Source organism: Callithrix jacchus, chromosome 4 (genome assembly GCF_049354715.1).
Source record: "Callithrix jacchus isolate 240 chromosome 4, calJac240_pri, whole genome shotgun sequence".
NCBI lineage: Eukaryota > Metazoa > Chordata > Mammalia > Primates > Cebidae > Callithrix > Callithrix jacchus.
This window is the reverse complement of record NC_133505.1, coordinates 156,721,460-156,748,057: the sequence shown is the minus strand read 5'-3', so window position 1 is coordinate 156,748,057 and position 26,598 is coordinate 156,721,460. Positions and strand designations below refer to the sequence as shown.

Below are 26,598 nucleotides of genomic sequence, written 5' to 3'. Positions count from 1 at the left end.
CTGCCAAAGTAATTTATAGATTCAACACTATCCCCATCAAACTACCATTGACCTTCTTCACAGAACTGGAAAAAACCACCTTAAACTTTATATGGAACCAAAAAAGAGCCCACATAGCCAAGAAAATACTAAGCAAAAAGAACAAAGCTGGAGGCATCACGTTATCTGACTTCAAACTATACTACAAAGCTACAATAATCAAAACAGCATGGTGCTGGTACCAAAACAGAAATATAGACCAATGGAACAGAACAGAGGCATCGGAAGTAACACCACACATCTACAACCATCTGATCTTTGACAAACCTGACCAAAACAAGCAATGGGGAAAGGATTCCCTGTTTAATAAATAGTGTTGGGTAAACTGGCTAGCCATTTGTGGAAAGCTAAAACTGGACCCCTCCCTTACACCTTATACAAAAATTAACTCCAGATGAATTAAAGATTTAAACGTAAGACCTAACACCATAAAAACCCTAGAAGAAAACCTAGGCAAAACCATTCAGGACATAGGCACAGGCAAGGACTTCATGACTAAAACAACAAAAGCAATGGCAACAAAAGCCAAAATAGACAAATGGGATCTAATTAAGCTTAAGAGCTTCTGCAAGCAAAAGAAACAATCATTAGAGTGAACCAGCAACCAAAAAAATTTTTTGCAAGCTATGCATCTGACAAAGGGCTAATATCCAGAATCTACAAAGAACTAAAACAAATATGCAAGAAAAAAACTACCCCATCAAAAAATGGATGAAATATATGAACAGACACTTTTCAAAAGAAGACATTTGTATGGCAACAAACATTTTAAAAATGCTCATCATCACTGGTGATTAGAGAAATGCAAATCAAAACCACATTGAGATACCATCTCAAACCAGTTAGAATGGCGATCATTAAAAAATCTGGAGACAACAGATGCTAAAGAGGATGTAGAGAAATGGGAATCCTTTTACAGTGTTAGTGGGAGTACAAATGAGTTCGATCATTGTGAAAGACAGTGTGGTGACTTCTCAAGGATCTAGAAATAGAAATACCATTTGACCCAGCAATCCCATTACTGGATATATACCCAAAGGATTATAAATCAATCTACTATAAAGACACATGCACATGTATGTTCATTGTGGCACTGTTTACAATAGCAAAGACTTGGAACCAACCCAAATGTCCATCAAAGACTGGATAAAGAAAATGTGGCATATATACACCATGGAATACTATGCAGCCATAAACAAGGATGAGTTCATGTCCTTTGCAGGGACATGGATGAATCTGGAAACCATCATTCTCAGCAAACTGACACAAGAACAGAAAACCAAACATCATATGTTCTCACTCATAAGTGGGTGCTGAGCAATAAGAACACATGGACACAGGGAGGGGAACATCACACACTAGGGTCTATTGGGGGCTGGGGGCTAGGGGAGAGATAGCAGGGATGGGGAGATTGGGGAGGGATAACATTAGGAGAAATACCTAATATAGGTCACAGGGGGATGGAGGCAGCAAACCACCATGGCATGTGTATACCTATGTAACAGTCCTGCAAGATCTGCACATGTACCCCAGAACTTAAAGTAAAATAAAATTTTAAAAAAGAAACAAGTAACAGAAAGATGAAAAATTTCCCAATACCTGGATACTAAATGACCAGGTATTTCCAAACAACCTACACTCCAAAGAAGAAATTAAAAGGGAAATTAGAAGCTGTTTTAAATTGAATGAAAATAAAAGCCCATCATATTCGAATTTGTGAGCTGCCACTAAAGCAATGCTTAGTGCTGCTGGGGTGGGGGAAATATGTAGCAGTAAATGTCTACATCAGGAAAAATCTCGAAGCAATGGCCTGAGCTTCCACCTTAGGAACCAGGAAAAGAAGAGTAAATTAAGCCCTAAGCAAGGTGGAGAAAGGAAATAATAAAGATAAAGCAGACATCAGTGAAACAGAAAATAGAAAAACAGGCTGGGTACAGTGTAATTACATGTCCATAATCCCAGCACTTTGGGAGGCCAAAGTGGGCAGATCACTTGGGGTCAGGAGTTTGAGACCAGCCTGGCCAACATGATGAAACCCTGTCTCTACCAAAAATACAAAAAAATTAGCTGGGCATGGTGGTGCATGCCTATAATCCCAGCTGCTCTGGAGGCTGAGGCAGGGTAATCTACTGAAACCAGGAGGTGAAGGTTGCAGTGAGCCAAGATCATGCCACTGCACTCTACTAGCCTGGGTGACAGAATGAGACTCCCTCTCAAAAATAAAGAAAGAAAAAGAAAAGAAAAACAATAAAGAAAATCAGTAAAACAAAAGCCAATTCTTTGAAAAGGTCAATACTATTGATAAAGTTCTAGCCATGATAAATGGAAATAAGGAGAGAAGACATATTACTAATATCAGGAATGAGAAAGGTGACATCACTAGATTCTATAGATAATATGAACAAGCTTGTGCCAGTAAATCCAACAACTTAATTGAAATAGGGATGATATTGTTACCAGGGGAGAGTGTCCAGGTTCTTGGCAATTTGAACAAAAAAGTGAACAAAACACACAAAGCAATGAAGGCACAGATTTATTAGTCTTCACTTTTTATTATGACATGCAGTCGCCCAAGCCCTCCAGTCATAGGTATGTTTATTGGGACACAGTCTCATTCTGTTGCCTAGGCTGGAATGCAGTGGCATTATCTCTACTCACTGCAACCTCCACCTCTGGGGTTCAAGCAGTTCTCCTGCCTCAGCCTCCCGAGTAGCAGGGATCACAGGCATGCACCACCAGGCCAGGCTAATTTTTGTGTTTATTTTTTATTTTTAGTAGAGATGGGGTTTTGACATGTTGGCCAGGCTGGTCTCTAACTCCTGGCTTCAAGTGATTCACCAACCTCAGCCTTCCAAAGTGCTGGGGTTACAGTTATGAGTCACCATGCCCAGCCTCTCACAGTAATCTAAACTTTAAAAAATGTCTCTATGGCTTATTATTTCCTTATTTGTTTTCCTTTTAAAATATTTCCTCTTAGGCCAGGTGAGGTGGCTTATGCCTGTAATCCCAACACTTTGGGAGGCTTAGGTGGGTGGATTCAAGGTCGGGAGTTTGAGACCAGCCTGGCCAATTTTGGTTTGAAACCCTGTCTCTACTAAAAATACAAATCTTAGCCGGGTGCAGTGGCATGCGCCTATAATCCCAGCTACTTGGGAGGCGAAGGCAGGAGAATCGCTTGAACCAGGAGGCGAGGTTGCAGTGAGCTGAGATCGCGTCACTGCACTCCAGCCAGAGTGAGACTCCGTAGCAAAAAAAAAAAAAAAAAAATTCCTCTAACTGTGTGTATAGGAAAGGTTCCTTTGGCAATGTCAGTTTCTTCCAGGCAAGCAATAAGAACAGAGACTTTTCTTTCTTTGCTACTGGAATATTTTGGTCTGTGTTTGGGCAAACAGGAAGGATGTGTGTGGAGCAGCAGTGATGGGCCTCAGCGATGCTGCCTACTTCCAACTGAAAGTGCTGCCTACTTCCACTTCAGAAGGAAAGCTCCGGGGGCCTTCCCGGTGTCTGCCTCAAGGCCAAGCAGTTGCAGGGTGACCTTTTGATATCTGCTCCCCTGACAAGGGTTCTGAGCCTCACCTAAAGTAGAGGTGGGGAGAGAGGCAAGATGTGACACAGATTTCCAGACCCTTTTAATGGATCCACAGGTTTTGGAGAATCCATACTTCCAAAGTGGCTGAGCTATGCCCCCATCTTGCTGATATCATTCGTGCTATTATAAATCAAACAGCAGCAGAGCATGATTGAACACACGGAGCATGACCACACGTGGGCACAATCAAGGTCTATTATTCCCTCCGTGACCCTCATGTCCAACTGCTACCATTTTTGTACCTCCTGTATGTGTCCTGATTCTGTCATTCAGAGCATCTACAAAAACAAACCTGTCGAATCAGCATCATTTTTAGCCCTTAAGAATATGCTTTAAAGTTCCCTATTATCAACAAAAATTGAGTCCCTTCCTTTCACTTTTTATAAATGGAAGCCGTTTTCCTTCCCATTTTTGTCTGATGAAAGCCACCACAGGCAGAGCCAAGAGAGCCACATTAAGAAACAGGGGCGGGTGCCATGAGAAGCTCCGCATTAATCTTGCAATTACTTAACACAAACCATGCCTTATACAACCCATGAGACTAAAATAAACTTTCTTCTCTGAACTCTTCTCTTTTAAATCAAATTTCCACGAATCCTCTCAGACCAGCCTTCCTCCTCAAGCCCAGAAAATTCCCCACAGCGCCGGCCCGCTTCTGCCAATCGACTGGGCTTCCAAGCCTAACACACAGAAACCCATGCCAGAAACTCCTCTGGGAGCCCGCGGCTAAAATAACTTGGCACGAGTGTGTTTCACTTCCAACTTGGCGAGGGGGCTGCGGGCCTCGGCCCGCCCCTCAGTCGCTCGCTTACCCTGCGGGGGCAAGGCGCGCGCGGTGGCCGGGGCGGCGCTGTCCCGGGCGCGGCTGTAGCCACGGTGCAGCGCGAACTTGCAGACGCTGCGGCCGTCTGCAGTTGAAGAGGTAGCAGCCGAGCGTGGCGACCCGGGGCGCGGGCCGCCGGGGCAGCTCCACCCCAGACACAGAGCAGCGCGGCTCGGAGCAGCAGGCCGCCACGCACTGTCGCCAGCCCCGCACGGCCTCCGGCGGCCGCAGGAAGCTGGCGCCCGCCGCCAGGGAGTCCTTAGTGCAGATGATGGCGTCCGGCAAGCCGCTGTAGCGGCCGCCGCCGCCCGGGCCCGGGCAGTCCTCCTGGGGGCCGCCGCCGGCGCGCAGCTCCAGCTCCTCCTGCGAAGGATCTCCTCCAGCAGCTGCTCCACGCCCGACAGCTGCGCGTGCAGCTCCGACAGCGGCGCCGCAGGCGGCCAGGTCGCGCGGCCGATCGGCAGCCACAGGCAGAGCAGCAGCAGCAGCCCGCGCAGCGCCCAGTGACGCGGCGGTCGCCGGCGCCCCGAGGCCGCGGTCTCCCTGGCGCCGGAGGCCTTGGCGGCCGGCAGCCTACCGCCGACCGCAGCTAGCCAAGGGGCGAGGCCGAGCGCGGGCCCTGGGCCACTCCTGCACAGCCGCTGCGGGCTCTAGGCCCTGTCGTCACAGGGCGGTTCCCATGGAACCCAGCTGTTCCCCTGAGGCCGCGGGCGCACGGGCACCGGCAGAAAACGCAACGGCGAATGGCACAGCGGGCCCGGCCAAGCACCGCTGTTCGCCCTTGCTGGAGGCTGCCCGGCGCCCTGCGCCTCTCCGCCCCGACCCACGGCGCGCTGGGTGGAAGCAAGTCAGCCTTGACGCGGACCAGCACCTGGCTTGCAAACAGGGGTTGCGGAGTGGAGCCTTGGTGAGCCGCGGCCCTAGCGCGGTGTCCTACCTGGCCGGGAAAACAAGTTCCTGCGAGTGCATCCTCTGTACCGCTCTGCTCCCCGCGACCCACCCACCCCCAGCTAGGGCAGGGTTCCCGTCTGAGCCCAGCAGGCTTTAGCAACCAACCAGACCTGCTCAGGGCGCCTGCCCACCGGGGCCAATAGCTCATGTTCCTAACAGCCAGAGTGGAGAAACCTTGTGATTTCTGAGTGTGAGTGTGAGTAGGAAGGGAAGGGATTACAAAGAAGCCCATGAAAACTTTTGCAGGTGATGGGTGTGTTCATTATCTTGATTGTGGTGATGGTTTCACTGATGAATACATAGATCAAAGCTCATAAAATTGTACATTTTAAGTGAGTATAGTTTGTTATATTCAATTATATGTTAATAAGGCTTTTACAAACCAAGTTTCATTGCATTGTGCATTATGATTTATCTTATTCTCGTTCTCCTTTCAGTTTTTTTCAGAAATAAACTATCTTGGTTTTTAAAGCCTAAATGTCAAAACCTTATCAATGGATAGAAGAATTTTATGTTAGGATGAAAATGTCAGGACTGCGGTCTGGAAAGATGAAGATGTGTTTCTGTTTTATAAGACATTTCATTAAGAGTAAGAGTGGATCAAATTGAGATTTAGACTTTGTAGGTCAGTTTATTGAATGTTGGAATGAGATGACACATATCTTGGCTGGGCTGCTGTAACAGAATACCACAGATTGCAAGGCTTATAAACAGCGGAAATTTATTCTGCACAATTCTAGAGGCTGGGAAGTTCACGATCCCGGTGCTGGCAGACACTGATGTCTGGAGAGGGCCACTTCCTAGTTCATAGACCACAGTCTTCTTACCGAGTCTTCACCTGGTGGGAGGGATTAGGGAGCCTCTGAGATCTTTTTTATAAAAACACTAATTGTGGGGATCGCCCCTGCGAGAGGCTAACAACTTGACCTCTGCCATTAGGTGAGCTTGATTCCTTACACGCTTTCCCTGGCTGGAGGCTGTGGAGCTATGGGCAAGAAAAATTGGGAGAAGCATGACTAAACAGAACACTATTTTCAGCCTTCTTGGTTGATGAGATAATGGCTGGGTGAATGCTAAAGTGATTCAACTGGGTATTGTGTTCCCCTTTCTGGCTTCTAATCTTAACCAGTTCTGTGACTTTGTTTACCAGGCATTGTTTCAGCCTGGTGACCTCCCCTGCGGCCCTTGTCTTTTGCAGATGCATGATTTACTGCTGAGCTTGTGACTTCTAGATAATTGAAGATTGTTATCTGAGTTACTGGTTGTTCTGATAATATTGATAATCAGCATCACCTACTTCCCCCTTGACCTTTTAAATCAGTATCTGTTCCTTTTACTAGTTCCCCAGAATTGTTTTCTGTTTCTTTTGTTATTTAAGAAATGCTTTGATCTGACTTAAACAACATTAAGTAGAAAAGTATATAATGGAACCTACTGCACAAATAAAATTGCTGCTTGGGCATAGCCTAATCAGTCCTCCAGGCCCCTCTCTCTGTCTCCTTTTTTTCCACACATGCCCTCTTCCAGGTTTGGGACCCTCTTGCTGGATGAGATTCCCGGGCTCGAGTTCAGTTCACAACAACTAATCCCATTCATGAGGGCCTCATCTTTATGTCTTAATCATCTGCCAACGTCTCCACCTCCAAATATCATCACATTAGGATTCAACATAGGAATTTTGGGGAATACAAACTTCCAATCTATAGTAACACCCTAGTGATCATCGTTTTTTGTTGCCTTCCCCTCTCCACTACTTCCCATCTTAAATATTTTTACAGGCATCAAATAAGTTAAATCAGTGCATGTGATGTACTTAGGAGGACATCTAACACATGGTAGAAGCTCAATAAATACTAGTTGTTTTTGTTATTACAACAGAAATGAAGGAGCTTTCCTAAGAGTAGAGGTCATGAAACCTCTTGAAGCCTGAATCTCCTTTACAGCATCCTAGCTGAGTGCTTGTTACACTAAGATGCTTCCTTCTCCATACCCCTTTCATGGAGTCTGCTCTGCCCACAGCCCTGGAAGGGGCAGCCCCAGTCCCCAGGTGACCACACTCCCTGTTCACTAGGGATGGAATCAAGAATGAATACCTGGCTCAAGCAGAGCCAATAGATACTCTCTCCAAGTAATATAAAAACAGAATTGAGAAACAAAGTGACTAGACTGACTCAACAAACTGACTCAACAAATTGAGTTAGAGAAGGAAGTGTAGCTGGGAACCCAGGTGAGCTCCAGGGGACATGGAATGGGATAGTAGCGTAGAGAAGCTGTTCAGCAGAGAGGGACAAATAGAACAGTGAAAGGAGGAAGTAGAGAACAGTGCATACATAGCCCTGATGGTGGTGGATGAAGACAGGAATTGCCTGACACTTTTCTGGTCTCAAATCTCTCCCCTGAGCACCTAGTTGGCCTTCTCTGAGGAACTGTTCTGAGTTCTGCACAGTCACTTATTTGTTTAAAACAACAATTACGCAGCACATGCTAGTACTACCCCCAATTCAGAGGTAGGGAATGCAGTACTTTGTTACAGAAATGCCAAGGGAACATCCTGTTGCTTGCAGTAAAGAAAGCCAATCACTGGCTTGAGGATTTTGTGGGAAGAAGGCTTTCTTTGGTGCTGCCAAATAAAAATAAGCTGAAGTAAGTCTCAAATATCTGACCAACTAAAATTGGGGGAGTACATAGTGGGGAAGGGGTGTAGCTACCTTCCCTACTATACACACCCCTAATTATAGTTGGTGAGAGAAGGGTTTTAGGAAGGACAATTGGTTGATGGGAAGCAGATGGTTGAGGAAAACAGAAATTATGAAGAGTAAGGAGAGGAGTCTGGTGTCTCCTTATTTGGATGTGGTGATGTGATTTCACTTCCTCCATACTATCTGAAAGTCAGAAAGTTTCTGAAAAAGAAATTCAGGAAAGACAAATTTAGGTTTTAAGCATTAAGAAAAGCAGGGTCCTGTTGTGTACTGAACGCGAGCCCGGGAATCTCATCCAGCGAGAGGGTCCCAAAACTGGAAGAGAGCGTGTGCTGGAAAAAAAGGAGATAGAAAAGAGCGATAGGAGGTAGAAAGGAGATAGAAAATTGCTGCTATGCTCATGCAGCAATTTTATTTTTGCAATATGTTTCATTATATACTTTTCTGAAGTTAAAGTTGTTTACGCCAGATCAACGTACTTAAGTTACAGTAAGCAAGTTATGCCCACTAAGTTACGCCCAGTAAGTTAAGCCCAGTAAATAGGTTACACCCAGCAAGCAAGTTACAGTTATGCCCTGTAAGCTATGGTAAGTGAGTTACAGTTACACCCTGTAAGATATGCTAAGTAAGTTACAGTTACACCCAGTAAGTTATGGTAAGTAAGTTACCAAGTGTAGATACTTAAGATAATATTTTACAATGAAGGTAACAAGGGTCCAAAATGAACACAATCAAGCAATAAACCATAGGAAGCCGAAAGTGGACACAATGCCTTCCAATTCCTCATATTCATAAAGTAATGTCTGTTAATTATTTTGAATAACATAGTCTTTCTCTCAGTTCCTGCTTTCCCTCAGCTCGACTCCCCCAACCAGGGATCTGTGTCCGGGCTCAAGATCACCTTATGGCGAGGCCCATTTCCTAGGGGCCTCACACGGGAGCGATTCCCACAGGTCTCCCTTAGGGTCCATTTCTATGTTTAATAGAAAAAGTGACAAACATCAGTTCTCTGGGGAAATTGAGCTAGTTTCACCTTCACACACCAGAACTTCTTCCATCTTTGGGCAACTCTTACTATTCAGTAAATATTTTCCTTATATTCAGGTACAATCTGTTTTGTAGCTTCCAAGTATTTGTCCTAGCTCCTTCTCTTGGGGCCTCTCAGAGCAATCTATACCTCCTCCCAAGTGATAGTCCTTTAAATATTTTTAAAATGCCATTGAACCTCAGGCACCTCAGTGCTTAGTATGGCACAGTGTTGAGTGTGGCCTATGACAGCAGTGTCCAACCCCTGCTGGTTATGTGACTTTGGGCAAGTCACCTACCCTCTTGAAGCACCAGATTACCCCTCCGTAATACAGGAATAATTGCCTGACCTTGCTTCCCACAAGTGTGGAGGATAAAGTGAAACACAGCATGTAAAGCATTTGGCACAATGGCGAGTGTACACTAGAGGCTCCTAAATGTTGGCTAGGATCATCCTCTCTCAGCTCATCGACATCACATGATGAGGCTTTCAGATCTTGAGTCTGTCATCTAACCTACTTTCTGTCCCACCTGGCTTTGTTATTGTTGCATTTTTCAGCTTTACAGAGGTATAACTGACAAAAATTATAGGACGGTGAGGTGGCTCACACCTGTAATCCCAGCACTTTGGGAGGCTGAGGTAGGCAAATCATGAGGTCAGGAGTTCAAGATCAGCCTGGCCAACATGAAGAAACCCCATCTCTATTAAAAATACCAAAAAAATTTAGCTGGGTGTAGTGCCAAGTGCTTGTAAACCCAGCTACTCGGGAGGCTGAGGCAGGAGAATCTCTTGAACCCAGCAGGCAGAGGTTGCAGTGAGCTAAGATCTTGCCTCTGCACTCCTTCCCCAGGAGACAGAGTGAGACTCCATTTCAAAAACAAAAATGTATATATTCAACGTATATGACATGATCATTTGACGTACATATACATTGTGAATGATTACCGCAATCACGTTAATGAACATATCCATCACCACACACAGTTACCATTGTGTGTGTTGTGTGTTTAGTGAGGGTACCTAAGGTCTACTCTTTCAGCAAATGTTAAGTAAACAATACAGTATTATTAACTATAGTCACCATGCTGTACATTAGAGCCAACTTATACAACTTGTGACTGAAAGTTTGACCAACATTAAAGTTTGACCCTTTGACCAACATCTCCCCCAGCCCCTGACAACCACCGTTCTACTCTCTGCTTCTTTAAGTTTGACTTTTTAGGTTCCACATGCAAGAAAAATCATGTAGTATTTGTATTTTGACATCTAGTTTACTTAAGTAGCATGTCCTAATGTTCTCCAGATTCACCCATGTTGTCACAAATGGCAGGATTTCCTCCTTTTTATGGTTGAATAATATTCCATTACAAATCTATGTATATTTATATCTATCTACTGTTGCATTGAACTGAGCACAGAAAGTCAACACCAGAACAAAAGTATGCCAAATTGCAGGGTTTATTGCCGGCGACCACAGAGGACTCATGTCTCTCCAACCCATGGCAGAGAAAGAAGAGTGACAAGACCTTTTTATACCCACAAAACCACCTTGGGAGTGGGGGTGAGGAGCGGAGATGGGAATGAAAGCTGTCAATCACCTCCTAGGCTGAGACGAGGGTGAGGGGGCTCCAGATATTCCAAGGGCCAGGGGACTTTTGTCATTCCGATTGCCACTTAAGTGGTTTACAGAGGTCAAGATAAACATTAGTTTATACATTATTTGGACAAGTGTGGGGTCCACATAATTTTAGGTTACTTGGCGCCAGGATGGAATTTATCTGGGGGTGCTTACTTTGGTAAACAAAGGTCAGCAATTCTGGCAGTTACAGATAAGAGAAAATATGCAGCTTGTCCTCTCTTTGCATTTTGCAAGGTAATCTTAGTAGTTTACAGAAGCCATGGTTAGCAGTCATTGTGAGGAGAATGGAAACAGTTTTCCCATTTTAAAATGGCATTGTACTGGTTCTAATTCTAGGCCAGCTATATCACACTACCTATGTATCTATATCACATTTTCTTAATTGGCCTGTCAATGAATGCTTAGGTTGTTTCCATTCTTGGCTACTGTGAACAGTGCTGCAATAAACATGGGGGTACAAATCTCTCTTGGAGATGCTGATTTCATTCCCTTTGGATACAGACCCAGAAGTGGGATTGCTGGGTCATGTTAGTTCTGTTTCTAACAGAACTGTTTTCTGTGCTGTTTTCCATAATGGCTATACCCATTACTGTTTCCACTAACAGTGTGCAAGGGTTCCCTTTTCTCCACACACTTACGAACACTTGTGTTTTTATTTTAATGATCACCACTGTAACAGATTCAAGGTGATATCTCATTGTGATTTTGATTTGCATTTCCTTGATGATTAGTAATGTGGAGCACCTTTTCATGTATTTGTCTCCCACTTGTATGCTTTCTTTGAAAAAATGTGTATTCATGTCCTTTGCCAACTTTTAAAACTCAGATTTTGTTTTTGTTTTTGCTATTGAGTTGTATGAGTTCTTTCTGTGTTAAAAACGAACATTGGATATTAATTCTTTATTAGATATACGGGTTGCAGGTATTTTCCCCCATTCTGCGGGTTGCCTTTTCACTCCATTGATTATTTTTTTTGTTGTGCAGAAGCTTTTTAGTTTGATATAGTCCCAGTTGTTTAGTTTTGCTTTTGTGTGCTTTTGGTGTCATATCAAGAAAATTATTACCAACATCAACGTTAAGAAGCTTTTCCCCTATGTTTTCTTCTAGTAGTTTCAGTTTTAGGTCTTACATTTAAATCTTGATACATTTAATTTTTGTATAGGTTGTAAGATAAAGGTTCAATTTCATTCTTTGGATGTGGTTACCAAGTATTCCCAATACCATTGATTGAAGAGACTATCCTTTCCCTATTGCATATTCTTTATACCCCTGTCAAAGATCAGTTGACCATTTATGTGTGAGCTGATTTCTGGGCTCTCTGTTCTGTTCCATTAGTGGTCTGTATGTCTGGCCAAGGACTGCCCCACAGACCTCTTCCCCTCATCTCCATTTGGCAATTCCCTCTTTGGTGATCTTCTTTGTCCTACAAATTCCAGCCACTTTAGCTGCCCGAAGCTCTGATCTCTGCCTTCTATGCCTCTTGAGACCCCTGTGCTGTGCTTGGACTTCAGCTTATAGCACCATGGGAACTGTCCCCAGGCAGACAGTCGTAGGGCTCACCATGGGAATTTCCCTTCTCTCAAGGATAACAGTCCTACACAGCCTGTTGTCCACTGCCTGATAATAGTTGCCTATTTTCTTTATTCCTGGGATGCAAGGAAGTTTAATATATGCATAGTAATAAATATGATTCACCACAGAAGCAGAATTAAAAACAATAACCAAATGATCATCTCAATAGAAGCAGAAGAAGCTTTCAAAAAAATCCAACATCGCTTCAAGGCAAAAACTCTCAACAAACTAGTCATTGAAGGAACCTGCCTGAAAATAATAACAACTGTCTATGATAAACCCACAGTTAACATCATACTGAATGGGCAAAAGCTGGAAATATTCCCCTTAAGAACAGGAACAAGACAAGGATGCCCACTCTGACCACTTCTATTCAAGGTAGTACTGGCAGTCCTAGCCAGAGCAATCAGGCAAGAGAAACAAAGTCAAGACATCCAAATAGGAAAAGAAGAAGTCAAGCTCTCTCTCTTCACTGTCGATATGATCATCACCAGAAAACCTTAAAGACTCTGCCAAAATGCTCCTGGAATTGAGAAATGATTTCAGCAGTTTTAGGAGACATAATGTATTAATAACTAAATACAAAAATTAGTTATTCTCTACACTAATAACATTCAAGCTGACAGCCAAATCAAGAATGCAATCCCATTTATAACAAACAAACAAACACACACACACACACACACACACACACACACCCCTAGGAATACATATAACCAAGGAGACGAGAGATCTCTACAGGGATAACCTCAAACTACTGCTTAAAGAAATCATAGATGACACAAGCAAATGGAAGAACATTCCACATACATAGGTTGGAATAATCAGTACCACTAAAATGGCCATACTGCCCAAAGCAATCTACAGATTCAATGCCATTCCTATTATACTTTCAGTGTTATTTTTCACACAATTAGAAAAAAACTAGTCTAATATTCATATGGAATGCAGAAACAGCACCATTAGCCAAAGCAATCCTTAAAAAAAAAAAAAAAAAGGCAGAGGCCTCACATCACCTGACTTCAAGCTATTCTGTAAGACTACAGTAACCAAAACAGCATGGTACTCGTACATAGTGAGGACATGCAGTATTTGGTTTTCTGTTCTTGAATTAATTGGCTTAGGAAAATGACTGGAGCAGAATAGAGAACCCAGAAATAAAGCTGCACATCTGCAGCCATCTGATCTTTGACAAAGTTGATACAAATATGCAATGGGAAAAAGTACTCTCTATTCAATAAATGGTGCTGGGATAGCTGGCTATCTATATGCAGGAAAATGAAACTGGACCCTCAACTTTTACCATACACAAAAATCACCTCAAGATGGATTGAAGATTTATTTGTTTGTTTGTTTGTTTGCTTGCTTGTTTATTGAAATGGAGTCTCACTCTTGTCACTCAGACTAAAGTGCAGTGGCCACAATCTCAGCTCATTGCAACCTCTGCCTCACAACTAGCTGGGACTATAGGTGCTTGCCACTACACGCAGCTAATTTTTGTATTTTTAGTAGAGACGATGTTTCACCATGTTGCCCAGGATGGTTTCGAACTCCTGACCTCAGGTGATCCACCTGCCTCGATCTCCCAAAGTGCTGGAATTATAGGCATGAGTCACCACACCTAGCCAGGTTGGAGATTTAAACATAAGACCTCAAACTATAAGAATCCTAGAAGAAATTTTCAGAAATACCATTCTGGACATTGGCCTTGGGAAAGAATTTTTAACAAGTCCTCTAAAGCAATTGTGACAAAATCAAAAATTGACAAGTGAGACCTAATTAAACTAAAGAGCTTCTGCAGGGTAAAAAGTAACTATCAACAGAGTAAACAGACACCTACAGAATGGGAGAACATAGTTGCAAACTCTGCAGCCAACAAAGGTCTAATATCTAGAATCTATAAGAAACTTAAACAATTCAACAAGCAAAAACCAAATAACCCCATTTAAAAGTGATCATAGAACATGAACAGACACTTCTTAAAAGAAGACATACAAGTGGCCAACAAACAAAAAAATTCTCAGCATCACTAATTATCAGAGAAATGCAAATCAAAACCACGATGAGATACCATCTCACGCCAGCCAGAATGTCGATTATTACAAAGTCAAAAAATGGGTGGATTGCTGGGCGGACCGGTCATGGAGAAGAGAGGAGAGTAGTGGGCCACTGAATTAGCTAAAATGATGCCCGCACCTGTTATCCTGTTGAAAGAGGGGACTGATAGCTCCCAAGGCTTCCCCCAGCTTTCGAATAACATCAGTGCCTGCCCGGTGATTGCAAAAGCTGTAAGAACCACCCTGGGTGCCCATGGCATAGACAAGCTTATTGTGGATGGCGGAGGGAGGGTGGGGAGGGATAACAAGGGGAGAAAGTAAAGAGCATCAACATAAAGAAGAATTTGCATCAACGAATGGATAAAACAGCCAGTTAACATCAAACGGCAGTAATCCTAAATTTAAATCAACTAAATCCCCCAACCAAAAGATACAACCCAAACCCAACGGTAGGCTACATCCAGACCCATTTCACATGCAAGGATACACAAAGACTCAAAACAAAGGGATGGAGAAAGATTTACCAACCAAAGGGAGAGCAAAAATAAATAAATAAATAAATAATAAAAAGCAGGAGTTGCAATTCTCGTATCTGATAAAATAGATTTTAAAGCAACAAAGATATAGCGGTAAAAGGATCAATACAAAAATAAGAGCTAACGATCCTAACACCCAGATACATAGAGACTTAGACTCAATGAGACAGAAAATTAATAAGGATATCAAGAACTTGAACTCAGATCCAAAACAAGTAAACTCAATAAATATTTATAGAGCTCTCCACTTTAAATACACAAAATATACATTCTTGTCATACCACATCACACCTAGTCATAGGTTTGAATGAAATATTGATTGGCCATTATTAATACCCATTTTTTTTTAGAATAAAGCAACATTTCCATTCTCTCTTCCTCTTTTTCTTCCTCTTTCTTCCTCTCCTTCACTCCTTTTTTTCTTTCCTTCTCTCAAAAAAAACCCCTGTCTCTACTGAAAATATGAAATATAGAAAATTAGCCAGGGGAAATGTCTCATGCCTGTAATCCCAGCACTTTGAGAGGAGGAAGTTCAGTGTGGGTGCCTCTAAACATTCTCTTATCTGTATCTGATAGATTTTGATATTTTGTATTTTCATTTTCATTCATTTCAAAATACTTTCTAGTTTTCTTTGTACTTTTTCTTTGATATATAGTTATTTAGATATCCAAACATTTGAGGATTTTTCCAAATCCAAAAATATTTGAGGATCTCTTCCTGATGTTGATTTCTAGTTTATTTCCATTGCAGTCAGACAAGATGCTTTGCATGATTTCAACCCTTTATATTTGTTGAAATAAATTATTTATTTGTTTATTTATTTATTTGAAAGGGAGTCTCACTCTGTCATTCAGACTGGAGTGCAATGGTTCAATCTCGGCTCACTGCAACCTCCACCTCCTGAGTAGCTGGGACTACAGGCACATGCCATTATACCTGGTTAATTTTTGTATTTTTAGTAGAGATGGGCTTTCATCATGTTGGCCAAGCTGGTCTTGAACTCCTGACCTCAAATGATCTGCCCATCTCGGCCTCCCACAGTGCTGGGATTACAGGCATGAGCTATTATTTTAGAGAGAGATTTATTTCATGATCCAAAAATGGCCCTTCTTGGTGAATGTCCTCTATATACCTGAAAAGACACTCCCTGTCAACCCCTTTGCTCTATCATTTAGCTTTGATCAGCTTTTTCTCTCTTCTGTCACATCAGCAGAAACAATGCCAAGAAATGCCAGAGACAACAAAACAGGAACGTGTCATGGGCACACAGAACTCTTTTTCCCTGGGTGCTGATCCTCCCTGTGACAGACAAATCTATGTGACACAATGGGGAGGCTCTCCCCAGAGGTTGGAAGATACATTTCTTTCCCTTGAATTCTAACATACCCTTCCCAGGGCCCGTCTTGCCCCTCACCTGCCTCCCATTTCCATTCAGCTTAGCTGTGGGCACCGACCTCCATCGGCACTTGAGCCCTGCCTGCTCCTGCCCAGACAGGAAGCCCTTCAGCAGCAGGCTTAGCCACCAGGATGAGGCTGGGAGTCAGAAACCCCCAGGTGTCCATGGAGGTCCCACCTCTTTTAAACCCCTACTGTTCAGACCCAGCTTCTAAAACTGTTCTTCTGCCTCCCTTCCTACTCACCAACTCCCTTTGCTACTGTCAATGGCACTGAAAAACTGCTTGGTTGGGGCAGTTAAATCCTTCTCAGTCACCTTCCACTAGGGGTTAATCCAGGACCCCTTTGCCTGCAGCTCTGTAGGTGGGATCCCTTCCCAACTGAGCATATTCACTCCCTGGGTTCCTGCTGCCATCACACCACCCCCCACATGAGCCCCTTCTGGACCAGTGGCCCTTGTCTGACTCAAACCATATCTTGCCAAGCCTGTTGTGACACTGTTCTTAGCAAACTCACTTTTCATGTCAGAGCCCCTGCGAAACAGACACAGATCTGAGTCATGGTATTCTTTTAAGCAACTAAAAGGGTAGAGTCTTTTCTTACATAAGAAACATGGATCCTCAGTGAGTTGTAGATGGAGTAGACGATTTTTCTCATGAGAAGGAATCTTAACTTTGAACTCCACAGAGCCCCAGGAACTGTGACTTGAACCCTAGAGATTACTTAAATTGCTATACTTGAAAATGTTGAGGTCTGCCTGGGTCAATCTGGAGAGGATACTATGGGGGCAAAGACAGCAGTGGAAGAAAGGAATGAATTCTTTTGTCAGAGCAGTGGCAGAGAAACAGGACCAACAAGCAGATGTCTGGCAATGTGTCTGGCACATAACAGTTCTTTCAGGCTGGGCGTGGTGGCTCATGCCTGTATTCCAACACTTTGGGAGGCAGAGGCAGGCAAATCACAAGGTCAAGAGATTCAGACCATCCTGGTCAACATGTGAAACCCCATCACTACTAAAAATACAAAAATTCGCTGGGCATGATGGTGGGCACCTGTAATCCCAGCTACTCAGGAGGCTGAGGCAGGAGAATCGCTTGAACCCAGGAGGCAGAGGTTGCAATTAGCTGAGATCTTGCCACTGCACTCCAGCCTGGGCAACAGAGCAAGACTCCATCTTAAAAAAAAACTGTGCCCTCTACATGCGTGTGTGTGTGTATCATATTCTCATCAGAAAAAAATATATAATATATTTATAATTTAATTCATTACTGAGTATGTTCCTGATGGGGAGTGCCACCAGTTGTCAAGAAAATAACAGAAATTGAAACCTCTGCTTAGCTTGTTGTTGTTATTGAAATGTAACAACCTTACTATAAAGTGCAAAATCTTAAATAGTCCATTCGATGTATTTTTAAAATGAAATCTATCTGCATGATCATCTGTCAGATCAAGTTATCTGGCTTCTATTATTAAAGATCCAGTTTGTCTGTTTTTGAAATTTATATAAAATGAATCATAGAGATTATATTCTTTGTGTCTGACATTTTCCTCTCAACATCCTGTCCATGACGGTCATGCATTTTTCATGTAGCAGTAAGCTTATTCTTCCTCTATTTCTATAGAGTGTTCTGTTTGTGATTATATTCACTTTCTCTTTTCTAGGACATGTTGATATGTGAATAGATGTGTTAATTCATCCAACCTGTGGGTCATCCAACCTGTGGCCCTGTACCTTTGTGTCATGACATGTCATGACTTAGGACAGCTGACATGTGGTTTCTGCATAGCAATAACTTAACTGTACAAAAAAGTGAGTGTGAGGACATAAATATATCTCCTAAACCCAAATCAATATATTCGTAACTCACCTTCCTCTTAAATGAATTTTTTTTATGAGATGGAGCCTCTGTCACCCAGGCTGGAGTGCAGTGGCATAATCTCAGCTCACTGCAACCTCCGCCTCCTGGGTTTAAGCGATTCTCCTGCCTCAGCCTCCCGAGTAGGTGGGATTACAGGCACCTGCTACCACCCTCAGCTAATTTGTAGTAGAAACAGGGTTTCACCATGTTGACAAGGCTGGTCTCAAACTTCTGACCTCATGATCCACCATCCTCAGCCTCCCAAAGTGCTGGGATTATAGGCATGAGTCACTGCACCTGGCCTCTTAGTTGAATTTTTTTAAAGCCAGCAGTCACTCCAATTCCAACTGACATGGAGGAAAGTGTGATGGAGAGAGTGTCAGAGTGAAATGGCAGTCCTAATTGATTATGAGCAAATATCTTACTTTTGCAAAATTTTCAAAATGACTAAATTGACACCATATAAAAAGGAAGGCACTCATGTAAGGGAGGCATGTGAACCTTGGAAAACAGGCCTCCATGCCGGAGATATTAGACTGGTAGCCAGAATGTCATCAAAGCTCAGGGTTCACCATCATGGGTTGGTGTGACATTGTCACCTTCTCACCATGCAGAGAAGAAACAGCAGATCAGAAACAGACACTATGACATTAATTCCCATTTAGAAAAAAAAAGGACAGCTCACCATCAGCATTCATTTTATTTTACATAAACATGCTCTTTGAGGATGAAGCAAATCTGACTGATTTTCAATGTGAAAATAAACTCTTAAAAACTTCTTGACCGAAAGGTGTGATGTCATCAGAGCACAGGCAACCTTGAAGACGTTGCTGCCCTGGTGGTGATGCTTTTCCAGCATTCTCTCAATCGATGTGAGTCTGGAATGTACATGGCTAATCATGTGCTTGAGATTGTCCTTCTTGTCCTTCTTTAACCCATTTTAAAATTTAGAGAGTGGTGAGAGGATTGCTTACACCACAGCTTGTGCATTCTCTGGGAGTAAATGCTGCAGCCACAAGCACCACCAGCGAGTCTTAGCACAAATGGGAAAAGGGGATGGAGCTTTGCTGAGCTGAATCAGGCTAAAGGCAGAGAGCAAACGATATTTCCATCAAAGGGCTGGGGAAACCCTGGGCAGGATGGTGAAGAGACAACACCCTAGGCAGGCATTCCAGATCTTAGACCTTGCCACTCCTCAGAAGGAGATGATTGCTTCATCCCTCCTCTCATTGCACTTTTGTGCTGCCAGCCCTGCTGTGTAGTGTGGGGGCTCAAGACTAAGACAGGGTGCCATTTCTATGGAGAGAGATCAGGGAGCGGGGTCTTGAGTGAGACCCATGGCTTACCTCTCCTGAGTCCTTACCAGACTAAGATGTCCTCAAAGGCCAGACACCACCTTCCACTCCTCTGTTTTGGCACTTAATGTAGATGCAAATTCCTGCGATGCCTAATGCCCCCAGGATGATCACTGGAGTTAGTTGGCTAGAGGAAGACCAGGGGATGTTTGTTGCGTTTACTGGTGACACTAAAAGAGCAAAAAAGCACAAGCCCTGTCAAACCTAAAAACACACCAGGAACACATGGTGCCCCACATAATTAATGGATCATGTGACAGCCACTCTACCAGGCCCTGGGCCATGAAGATGAATAGGGCTTGTGCTATGTCCTTACTGAGCTCAGATTTCTACCAAGAGAGGTAGCAAATGTCCATCTGATTACCACACAATTTCATGTGATTACTGTGGTTAGAACTGCTTGGAGGATGATTAAGCACAATGGGTGATACTTAATTCTATGTGAGGAAGGTGGGGAAGTCTTCCTAAGAAATGGCATTAGAGCTGGTAGAAGGGTAATTATAACAGAGGAAGAGAAGGCCTGCATGTTTGCAGTGACGCAGATAGACCTGGGACCATTTAGCATTGGGTCATTGGTGACTGGATCATTGGTTAGAGGAAAGGGGTTTCTACACTCAGGAAGAAACCGTGGGAGGTGGGATGGAAAAGGGAGGTTGGTGGGAAATCCTTACAGCCATCACTGCCTCTCCAGACAGGAAGCCCATGGAGAAGTCAATCAGATTTTGTTGACCCCACAGTGTCATGGAGTGTCCCTTATGCTGTGCTGAAGTACAGGATCCAAGAAGTAAAGAGACAGGACGCTGAAGAACTGGCGAAGAGCAACTGGACTCAGCAGGCCATGCAACCTATGATTGGAGATCAGGGAGGCCCTGAATGCCCAGAAGATTCTGTATTTATTAGGTACAGGCAGGGGGCAGGGTCATGAATGAGGTCATCATCTATAGGCTTAGTGATAGGGCATACATAATCACGTGAGTCACAAGCAAAGGGGACACCCCATTACGTCACCTGGGCAGAGAGGTGGGACATGTGCTGTAGGGGGCCATGCCGTGACAGTAGTACAGGGTTGTGTACAGATAAGGGTCCACCCCCATTAGGTCACCGAGGCAAGGAGGTAGGCTGTGTGCAACAGGTGTCGTACGCAACACTTCTTATCTGGGGGCTGATGACTTCAAAGGGTTTCTAATGGAAGGATACTGTAAGCCAATGCAGTGGGAGCTGACCGACTTGTGCTCCTCTCTTAACGATATTTATGGGAGGATGATTTGAGCTAGTACAGAAGCGAGAAAAGACTGACAGGGTATACAGCCACCGTGACTGGTCACACCAGAGGGGTTCTTCCCTTCCGTTATTTGTGGGCTGTCAGGCCTGAGGCCTACTTTCCACAGGAACTGGATGCAGGGTACTACAACTCCTTTATCAGGAGGAGAGGCTCTTGTTCCAAGCCTGCCGTACATTGTATGCTCTTTCAGGCAGGGACACACCACCTCGGTGGTTGGTTCTTGTCCTGGTCTGGCTGTTTTCCCCTGTACTGCTTCTGTTCTGTGACTACTCTAGGCATTCCTCCTACTACAAACTACTCTATGGTTATATGGAAGGATTCTATAAATCAGCACTAAATGTGTTGGTACAGCTCCAACTACATCCGTTATATGATTATTTAGAAAGATTATGTGGAATTAAGTATGATTTTATATATATATATATGCTAGATATAAGTAAGCAGTGAGGTATATACTTCAGGCACCAATTGTGCCTGGGGTCTGGGCAGTTCTCCTTCCTCAGTACCCATGGAGGGTGTTACCCACAACACACACGCTGATACTCACACACGGAAGACTTTTGACCTTTAAAGAGAGCTGCCGAATTCTTCCACCCAGCTCAGTTACCTGTCGGTTCTGGCATCACCTCCCAGTGCTCTGAGAATTCCCCGAGCCAGTGATTGCAGTCTCCCATTGAGAGCTTCCTGAAATACTTTTCCAGCCCTCTGTCTTTCTTCCATGTCTCCTTGATCTTGCTGGCTTCATGATTAATTACTGTCCAGGTCATGTTCATCGCATCAAAGAGGAGGGATTCCTCTCCACTAATGACAAACTGCCAGGACGCACCAGTGCATCGTTCTGCTTCACGCTGACAAAACATCTCGGCCTGCAGAGTGGAAGGACCTGCAATCCAGACACAAAACCATCATCCTCACTCTTAAGAGGTCCATCATCTACCAACAGGTCAAGAAATGCAGCACATTTAGGGGCCTGCATTTCTACCTGGACTTGTCCTTTCTTGCCCACTGGGTCCTATGTGCCTCTATGATTGGGCCAATGATCAATACACAAATACACCTAAAGCCCCTCCCCACCTGTGCTCTTCCCTCTCCCCTCTTGCTGCCTGCCTCCACTTCCACATTCCATTCCGCACTTACCACTGGTGTTTATCTGTGGTTTGATGTCAAGAAGGAGCATCCTGAGGTTTCGCCCCACTTCTCCCAGCTTTTGGGTCAATTCTCCCAATGTGCTGGTGGCATTTACCTTCTTCCCCAGGAGGCCCACAGGTTTAACCATGTTGCTTTCACTGTTGTACTGAAGGAAAAGATTTTTATTCATGAAGACCTGCGCTTTGCAACAGGGCTGCCCTGGTCTGGACCATGATTTTATAGCAAAGTCAAAGCGAAGAGAGTGAGCACCTGTGAAAGAAAAACGCAGGTGAGGTCCAGGACAGGGGAAGAGGCCCATTAGAACCTGCGCTTCTGTGACCCCAGACTTCCTGGACCGGGGCCAGGCTGGCAGAGGGGACGGCTCCATCCCAGACTCCTTCAACCTTCCAGATCTCTGCTCCCGTCTCCCCTTGACTCTCTGGGGGGAGATACTTGATGGTACCAGGGACCTCTGGGGTCCACTTAGTGTTAACAGCGTTAACAGGAGAATTCATGTCACAAATACTTTTAGCAACATTTACCAAGTTCCGAGGTACAAAGCAGACAAGCCAGTTTGTGACCTCCTGAGACTTCAAATCTAGCAGAACACATAGGACATTCAACAAAAAGGAAAAAGAGGCATTTATTATGGGACACATACCAAATTCCTCCTGGGTCCTGGGTGTTCAGGAAAGGGTCCTGGAGTAGAAGGTGGGAGGTAGCACTGTAGAGCTGTCACCTGTGAGCCAGTGCCTGGCCTGGGATCTCAGGCTGGGGTCTCCCACAAACTAGGAGTAACGTCCCAGGGATCCTCTTCCTCACCTCATCCTTAAGAGCAGGTACCCGCTTGCCTGAAGCCTGAATGAAGCCCCAGTCACCTACCCCCCACCTTTCTCCCTCCTCCTCCCTGTCCTCAGCCTGGTCTTGTGATCTCAGGACACTCACCAACCCCGATCTCCAAGGCTATTAGTAGCAACAGTAGATGGCAAAGAAGGTGCACAGGGTGAGGAGTCAGGGACATTCTTGGCACACTGTGGAGAGTAACAGGCAAGAAGCGGGGCGGGCATACATACACCCTCACTGGAATGGTGAAGAAATGTTGTCCAACAGTGTGGCCGTGGGCACTGCCCAACAGAGGCAAAACAAAGGACAGACCTGTAGAGACCCAATTAAAGAAGAACTTTGTGAAGGGAGTGTTTTTCAAATGTTCAAAATATAATTATTTATTGAAAAATAACAGGAGACATTTGAAAACAAAATTAACTTTGAATAAACTCTCTCTCCTCTCCTATCCCCAATGCCCCTGCAAAAAACCCCCTCTGGTGTGAGCAGGATGGTTGGAGGTTACATGAGCTCCTTCTCCCTTCCTCCAGTTTCCTCTTCCCTTCCCCTCCCTGCCTCTTTTGCTTTTCCGTTTCTTCCTGTGCCCCCTCCCCCCTCCTGTATTTTCTTCCATTTCCATTCTCCCCTCTCCCACTATTCATAACCCATTAAAACTCTGTACTCTTAAAGGGTTGAGATTTTCTCTCATCAACCACACCCCAACATTAATTCAACTAGCTGCTAACAGGCAGCAACTGGTCTACCATTACAGATGGATTTCATAATAGAGTTCAGCAGTCCTGCTGGGGCCAAGACCTCAAGGAGTTCTGCATATGAATCTGAAGGGAAGGCAAACATCTAATCTGTCACACCACCCATATCCTTTCCACTTATAGGTTCCCTCTGTGTGCTGGGTAGTATGCTAATTAATTCAAGTGCATGTCACACCCATATGATGACATCCTGTGACTCAGATGCTGGGACTCCCGTCATACCTGGTAAGTGGGTCTTTACCCCTGTCCTTTCTTAACTAGATGGAACAGATTTCAAAGATAGAAACTATGGACTATGGGCAGGGGTCTCTCCAGGGCTGGGGGGATAAGAGGTTGTTTGCTCAGAGGACAACTGGTCAAGGGTTTGAAGGGGCCCAGGAATGCACATTTTTTTACACATTTCCAGAAGTCAGAAAGAAGAAATTAGGACAAGAGAACAAGAAGGAATCCCCATCCACCCAAATTGAAGAAATTGGGACCCCAGGCTGGAGAGAGAGGTACAGATCTGTGAGTACTTGGTGTGCAGGCAGAGGACCCCCAGAGCTACCCCGACCTCCCTGCCTTAGCCAGTGTCCTCTCCCCCACACCCCCACAGCTCCCCCAACCCCACTTTTACTTCATTAACTGCCCTTGGCTTTCTCACCACCCGAGCCCCTGTTTTATTCCTTCACTCCCAAACATGCTCAAGTTCCCTCTGCACTGGTGTTTGGAACACGTGCTAACCCCCATCCCCTACCTTGTGCCAGCAGGAGACGTTTGTCCTTCTGCCCTCTCTAGGATGGAGAGGCTTGAGGTGACTGCTTTCTCAGAGTCTTATTGCACAAACTCTCAGAGGAGCAGAAATCGGCTCAGTTCCTCTGGGTGTGGTGAGGCCTACGTAACAGAACACCCATTCATCATGCACACCCAGTGGCACAGCCAACTGTCACATAGTTATTCTAGGACAGGGCTTCTTGTTAGGAAATGGATTTAGTTCGATACTGATTCATCAGTGAACAATTTTAGCAGTTGTTGGAGACCAGCATGTAATGGCATACATATGTTTTTCTTAATATGTAGATGGAGGGGAAAAAAGCCTAAACCTTTTTTCAGGGTTTAGGCTTCTGCGGTCCTGGCATAGCAGGGACAGCAGCCCTACTTTGTGTCTGGAGGGTGCTGGTGCCCTCTATCGCCTGGTTTCTTGGTGAACATTTTAGGATCATCCTGCTCTCTAGAGGCCTGGAGCTCCTGCCCCTGAACTGAGCTCGCATTCCCACTGTGTTTCACTGAACCTCACTGTTTTCTTCTTGTAACTCCATCCCCCTCCACAACTGGAAGACCAGCTCTCCTGCGTCTTCCTTGAAAGACCCCTGCCCACTTCCATACAAAGCCCCCACCAAAGTGACACCAGCTACTTGTGAATGGAGCCAACTTTACTGAAGATTTAGAGGTTATGTGGTAAGATTGTGAAGATTATTTTTAAAAATCACCTATTAGCTGGACCTCTTTCCTATCTCTTCTTTGAACTAGAAATAAAGCGTCTATTATTTGACTACACTGTCATCTAGTCCCCAACCCTTGTTCTTGGCCACCTGTCCTCCTGGCCAGGGTGATTGCTGTCCTGCCCTTCTTGGCCTCCATGCCTGTCCCTGCCTCCCAAATGGCTACTGACAACAGAGCAGCCAGAGTGATCCTTCCGAACCTCACCACGCACGTCCCTCCTGTGCTGCAAACCCTCCCAAAGCGCCCCTTTTCTCTCAGTAAAACCAAAGTCACCAGTGACGCCTAGGGAGCCCTGCGCAGCCTGGCCAGCTGTCCTCTACGCTGCCCCCTCGCCGCTTAGCTCCAGCCCCGACCCTCGGCCTCCTCGGCCTTCTCACTGGTCTTCAGAGCCCTGCAGTTGTCCCTGTGCCCCAGGACTTTGCATTGCCCTCCCCTCAGCGTGCACTGCTGCTCAGGCATCTGCTGGGCTCACTCCTGCACCCGCTCCAGGTGCACCTTTGCCTGCCCCTCCCATTGAAATCCTTTTATTCATTTCCTTCTTTCTTTCCTTTTTAAAATTGTGATATAATTCATGTAACATGAAAATCTTTTTAAGAGACAGAGTCTCACTGTGTTGCCCAGGGTGGTCTTAAACTCTTGGGCTAAATAAATGGTTAGACATCCTGTGTTCCAATAGATAGAAAACTTAATATTGTTAAAATGAAAATACTCCCGAAGCTTATTGAACTGACAGACTCATTGCAATCTGTATTAAAATTTCAGGGCCGTTTGTTGGAAGGGGGGAAGGGCCCTTAGAGGAGGTTGTGTTGGGTTAGGCCTAAGGTGACTAAAATCCAACGTAATTCACCACTCTGAAGATTAATTTCTTTCTAGGTACCAACTCTTCTGGTACTTAAGAAAAACATGCCGGACTCGGTGACTCATGCTGATAATCCTAGCACTTTGGGAGGCAGGTGGATCACGAGGTCAGGAGTTCAAGACCAGCCTGGCCAGCATGGTGAAACCCCCATCTCTACTAAAATTACAAAATATTAGCTGGGTGTGGTAGCAGGCACCTGTAATCCCAGTTACTCGGGAGGCTGAGCCAGGTGAATTGCTTAAATCCAGCAGGCGGAGTTTGCATTGAGTCAAGATCCTGCCGCTGCACTCCAGCCTGGGCAACAAAGTGAGACTCCATCTCAAAAAAAAAAACAAAAAAACATGTCCTCCTAATACCATGACTTTGATCTTATTCAATCTGTACAATAATAACCCTGACCACACTATACAAAAGGATATGAATTGAGGAAACCCACTTATCTTTCCAAACTTGGACTGCAAGTGAGAAATGGCAGTGTCACAGATGTGGACAGGAAGACAAAGGGTGATATAGCCAGTGGACTACCAACTGGATTTGTTATTTCATTCTCAAGAACCAGAGGGGAAAATATCTCAATCACACTTGATTTCAACACACCAAGTCACCAAGCCAAACAATTTATAAACGCCCACAAAGAACAAAACTGTTCTGAGCTCGTCATTCAGGAAATGCAGATTATAATATTATGACATGCATAAAATTGTATAGAT

At 44.5% G+C, this 26,598-nt stretch overlaps 1 protein-coding gene and 1 pseudogene across 2 annotated transcripts; both read right to left on the bottom strand.

Annotated features, from left to right (window-relative positions):
- Window positions 1-2,571: 2,571 nt before the first annotated feature.
- On the bottom strand, window positions 2,572-14,651 carry LOC100410566 (low-density lipoprotein receptor-related protein 11 pseudogene; annotated as a pseudogene).
- Window positions 14,652-18,868: 4,217 nt separating this feature from the next.
- Window positions 18,869-24,375, bottom strand: RAET1E (retinoic acid early transcript 1E). 2 transcript variants are annotated; one of them, XM_035296951.3, is made up of 5 exons: window positions 24,284-24,375; window positions 22,898-23,107; window positions 21,962-22,222; window positions 21,432-21,707; window positions 18,869-19,712 (listed from the first exon to the last, which is right to left on the bottom strand). In XM_035296951.3, exons 2-5 carry the CDS (start codon window positions 22,971-22,973, stop codon window positions 19,555-19,557), a joined length of 771 nt encoding a protein of 256 aa, XP_035152842.3. In that variant the 5' UTR covers window positions 22,974-23,107; window positions 24,284-24,375; the 3' UTR covers window positions 18,869-19,554. The 2 variants fall into 2 exon arrangements, with proteins under 2 accessions (XP_035152842.3, XP_054110491.2); XM_054254516.2 differs by having other exon boundaries at window positions 21,962-23,107.
- Window positions 24,376-26,598: the final 2,223 nt, after the last annotated feature.

Excerpts from the sequence above, each read along its gene's own strand:
- RAET1E (XM_054254516.2), bottom strand. The coding sequence starts at position 22,340 with ATGGAGCCGTCCCCTCTGCCAGCCTGGCCCCGGTCCAGGAAGTCTGGG. Across the intron at positions 21,708-21,961 it reads ACCACAGATAAACACCAGTG|GTCCTTCCACTCTGCAGGCC; the intron begins GTAAGTGCGGAA and ends TCTGGATTGCAG. Across the intron at positions 19,713-21,431 it reads GGTGATGCCAGAACCGACAG|TGTCACCAGTAAACGCAACA; the intron begins GTAACTGAGCTG and ends TTGCTCTTTTAG.